At 41.3% G+C, this 3831-nt stretch overlaps 1 protein-coding gene across 1 annotated transcript in view; it reads right to left on the bottom strand.

The window, feature by feature from the left end:
- Positions 1–2059: 2059 nt before the first annotated feature.
- Srp9 (signal recognition particle 9) overlaps positions 2060–3831 on the bottom strand; it is an 8841-nt gene continuing 7069 nt past the window's right edge. The window contains exon 3 of the mRNA XM_021198739.1: positions 2060–3113. Within this exon, the coding sequence (XP_021054398.1) occupies positions 2994–3113 (120 nt within the window). The 3' untranslated portion in view covers positions 2060–2993. The remainder of the gene's footprint in view (positions 3114–3831) is intronic.

Genomic DNA, 3831 nt, shown 5'->3' with positions numbered 1-3831 from the left:
GGAGAGGGAGGGAGGTAGGCAAGCAAATAGGAATCAAACTAAGAAAGTTTCTCTCAGCCTCCAGTTAGACCAGCTGTGCCAGCACCTTGGTTTTAGCCATTTAAGGCTCATTTCCAACACTGAAGAATTGAACATGTCATTTTTAAGTAACTGAATTTAGCAATAAGTGAATGAATGGCAATGTGTGAAAACACAAATAGAAAACAAATCAATTTCTAGAAACGCAAAATAGTATTCCTAGGCCAAAACAACCACCACAATCACAAACAACCTCTAACAGAAATGGGGAAGGCATCTGCAATGTATTCAATAGAGTATTCTAGCCGGGCAGTAGTTCCAGGACAGCCAGGGCTATACAGAGAAACTCTGTCTCGAAAAACCAAAAAAAAAAAAACAAAAAAACCAAAAAAACCCAAAAGTATTCTAAATATGGAGTGCATTCTAATTTAGTAATTTTAAATAAACAGAGTTGCTACGTGCCAGGCACTGATATTAATTCACTTGATCCTCATAACTGAGGTAAATATTATTAATGCCATTTTACACCTGACACCCAGGCACTTAAATTTAACTAACTTTACACTCAACATAAAATGCTAACATTTGCGATTCAAATGGGCATTAACTCATCTCCCAGACAGCAGACAAGGCTGGAACAGGAAGTGTGAGACTCACTGGCAGCAACTGGTGAAGGGGCAAGCATGGCCTGGGAACAGATGGAGAAGGAAGGAGTCAGTAGAGGCCAGAGAGCACTGCAGGGGGGGCTGCTGGGAACTGGGGCAGCTGGGCCAGTGTGACCCCGCAGTGAGTTGTGGCTGCAGCAGGGCGCAGGCTGTTAGCTACAGGTGGCAGTCACTACAGTGTCTCCGTTCTTTCCGCCAGAAACACCTCACTGAGGTGGAAATGGCATCCAGTGAACTGAAGATATTTTGTTACTTTGTCTTTTTTTTCCCCAGAGCTGAGGACTGAACCCAGGGCCTTGCGCTTGCTAGGCAAGCGCTCTACCACTGAGCTAAATCCCCAACCCCAAGATGTATGTATGTATGTATGTATGAATGTATGTATTTATGTATGTAATGTATGTGAGCACACTGTAGCTGTCTTCAGACACGCCAGAACACCAGAAGAGGGCATCAGATCCCATTACAGATGGTTGTGAGCCATCATGTGGTTGCTGAGAATTGATTTCAGTACCTCTGGAAGAGTAGCCAGTGCTCTTAATTGCTGAGCTGTCTCTCCAGTCCCCTGATATTTTTAATGTACAATTTCATTAGCAGCCAAGTAGTCAAGGCTGGCCTTGAACTCTCGATCCTCCAGCTTCAGTTTCCTCAGCACTCTATTGTTGGGTTGTTTTTTGTTTTTGAAAATTAACTTACATATAAAGATATTCAAGGTTCCTGCCTTAAGTTCCTGCCCTGTATTTCGATCAAATGACACGAAACAGATGTCTAAAATACATGCATACAAGTTAATCCCAACATCCCAAGATGCTGAGGAAAGATAAAGACTAGGGCACAACACTACACAGCTCCGGAGATATGACCGCTGGAGTTTTATTACGGGGTTCTAAGGACTCAGGCAAACTGCTCCAGCTGTAGGGACTGCTCCAGCTGTAGTAAAAAGGAGATGTGAATGAGAAAAAGGCCACATTCCCTTCCTCTCATTAGTTCTGGGGAGGAAACTTAAAGCCAAAAAGCTTGACATTAACAAAGCAAGGCTTGATTGTACTTTCCCAATTCAAAAAACGATTTTACCATCAACAAGTAGCTCAGAGACCCGTGCAATAAAAAGATGATGAGAAAAATAACAAGAACATTCACCTCCAGCATTTCTAGATTCACTTCAGATTAAATTAGTCAGGAAATTCATGCAAACCAGGTGTGGGGCGCATGCCTTCAGTCCCAATTCGGAGGCAGAGGCAGGGTGGATTTCTGTGAGTTCAAGGCCAGTCTGGCCTCTATAATGAGTTCCAGGACAACCAGGGCTAGTGAAACCCTAGCTAAACAAAGAGAAGGAAACAAAAGAAACCTATACAAGAAATTCAAAACTTCAACAAAAACAGTATGCTTATATTTTATTTACTGATCTCTCTTAAACAGACTAAAATTCTTATAACTAATAAAAATTTCAAGTTATTCAACATGACAAACTTTTACAAAAAAATACTTTAATGCAGTTTCTTCACTTCAGTCTTGAGCAGCCAACATGGAGCTTTACATTTAGATGGTAAAATCAGATTTTACAAATACAAGCTACAAGTAAACGGTGGACTTGTGGTTTATTAGGAACCTAACAGTTCTGAGACATGCTATAGTAATACTTTAGTTCAGTCTGAGGTGGGAGCCACACTGAGTGCTCTGTGTACACTGCACACCAGCGTGAACTACGCATACACTGTCAGTGATNAGTGTCAGTATCCTGCCTGAGCACTCACAACTGCATCTCGCTCTGTTCACCGTTCAGCAGGCGGATGCCACAAATCCCTTCCATTTAAAAACACAGGTTGAACCTGGCAAGAAAGGNAAAGCAGACTTGCTCTTCACAACACCGNATCGGGAGCACCACAGAGCAATAATCCCAGGTACCCTGTGTGTATTATAATCGGCATACATGTTATCCTCCAAAAGAGACATCCCACTGCAGCCAAAGGTACATTTTATTTCCTCTCAAACAAACACAATTTAGAAAGACTTTTTCTTGTTAATTCTTCAACAAATTACTGACATGAATTTACCAGAAAAAATAATTATATATTTGCCCAACATCAAATTATCTGCAAAAAGTTTCTAAGATATTTCTTATCCCGTTTCCAAAAATAAAGGTTTTCTAACTGGAAACCCAGACATTCCTACTCTCTAAAGCAAACCTTAGGACACAGGCTGGTCTCTCAGCTTTTGATAGCTCCGTTACATAAATATTTCCTTCCCAACACTCTCGGTTTCAAAAGCTGCTGAATTCCCAAGAACATAATAGTCTTCTTCATTGCAAACCATTCATTCTGTTTCCATAGTGACATTGCGGGATTCCTTGGCCACCATAAGTCGCATTAACTGACTGTGGAATTTCTCAATCTTATTTACATCTTGCACTTGGTCTGTTCTGTACACCAAACACTGTCAGAGAATGGAAAGATACACAAACTGAGCAAAGCCAGTTACCAGTAATGCCGGAAGGGAGGGAGTGGCAAACACCCGGGAGCCTTGTCTGCCAGATTTGGCTCTATTCTCTCAGGTGTCATACTGAGCAGCCAGCAACTGCTTTCTTACCCTTTTCTTTAATTCTAGCTTATTTTTTTATTTTTAAATGCCATTGCCATAGAGGAAACTCTTCTAGAAAACTCTCAAATACTACAAGTTAAGCCCACTGTCTACAACCACCTGTAGCTCCTGCTCCAGGGGGATTGGCGCCCTCTTCAGGCTTGCTAAGACACAGGCATGCATGTGGCACACAGACATGCAGCAAAATACCTAAACACCTAAAATAAATAAATGTCAAAATGTTCAACATTATTCTCAGCTACACAGCAAGTTCAGGCTAGCATGGGCTCATGAGACCTTGTATCAGGAAACAAAAGAAGACTTTTACTATTAAGGTAAATTTATATATTTATATATTTCCTACTTGAGAAAACTAGTCTCTTAAGTAAAGCAGAAAAAAAGAGGGGACATGAGGATGAAGTTTAAGAGGATTTTTTTAAGGAGTTAATCAAGTTTGCACTTTTAAAAATCATTCCAGCAGGCTAGAGATATGCTCAATAGTACAGCATATGTAGTTATGGAAGGCCCTTGGATGGGAGACAGGAGGAGGGAAGGAGGGAGGGAGGGGAGGGGA

This window comes from Mus pahari, chromosome 5, assembly GCF_900095145.1.
Source record: "Mus pahari chromosome 5, PAHARI_EIJ_v1.1, whole genome shotgun sequence".
Taxonomy (NCBI): domain Eukaryota; kingdom Metazoa; phylum Chordata; class Mammalia; order Rodentia; family Muridae; genus Mus; species Mus pahari.
This window is presented reverse-complemented; position numbering and strand designations above follow the sequence as displayed.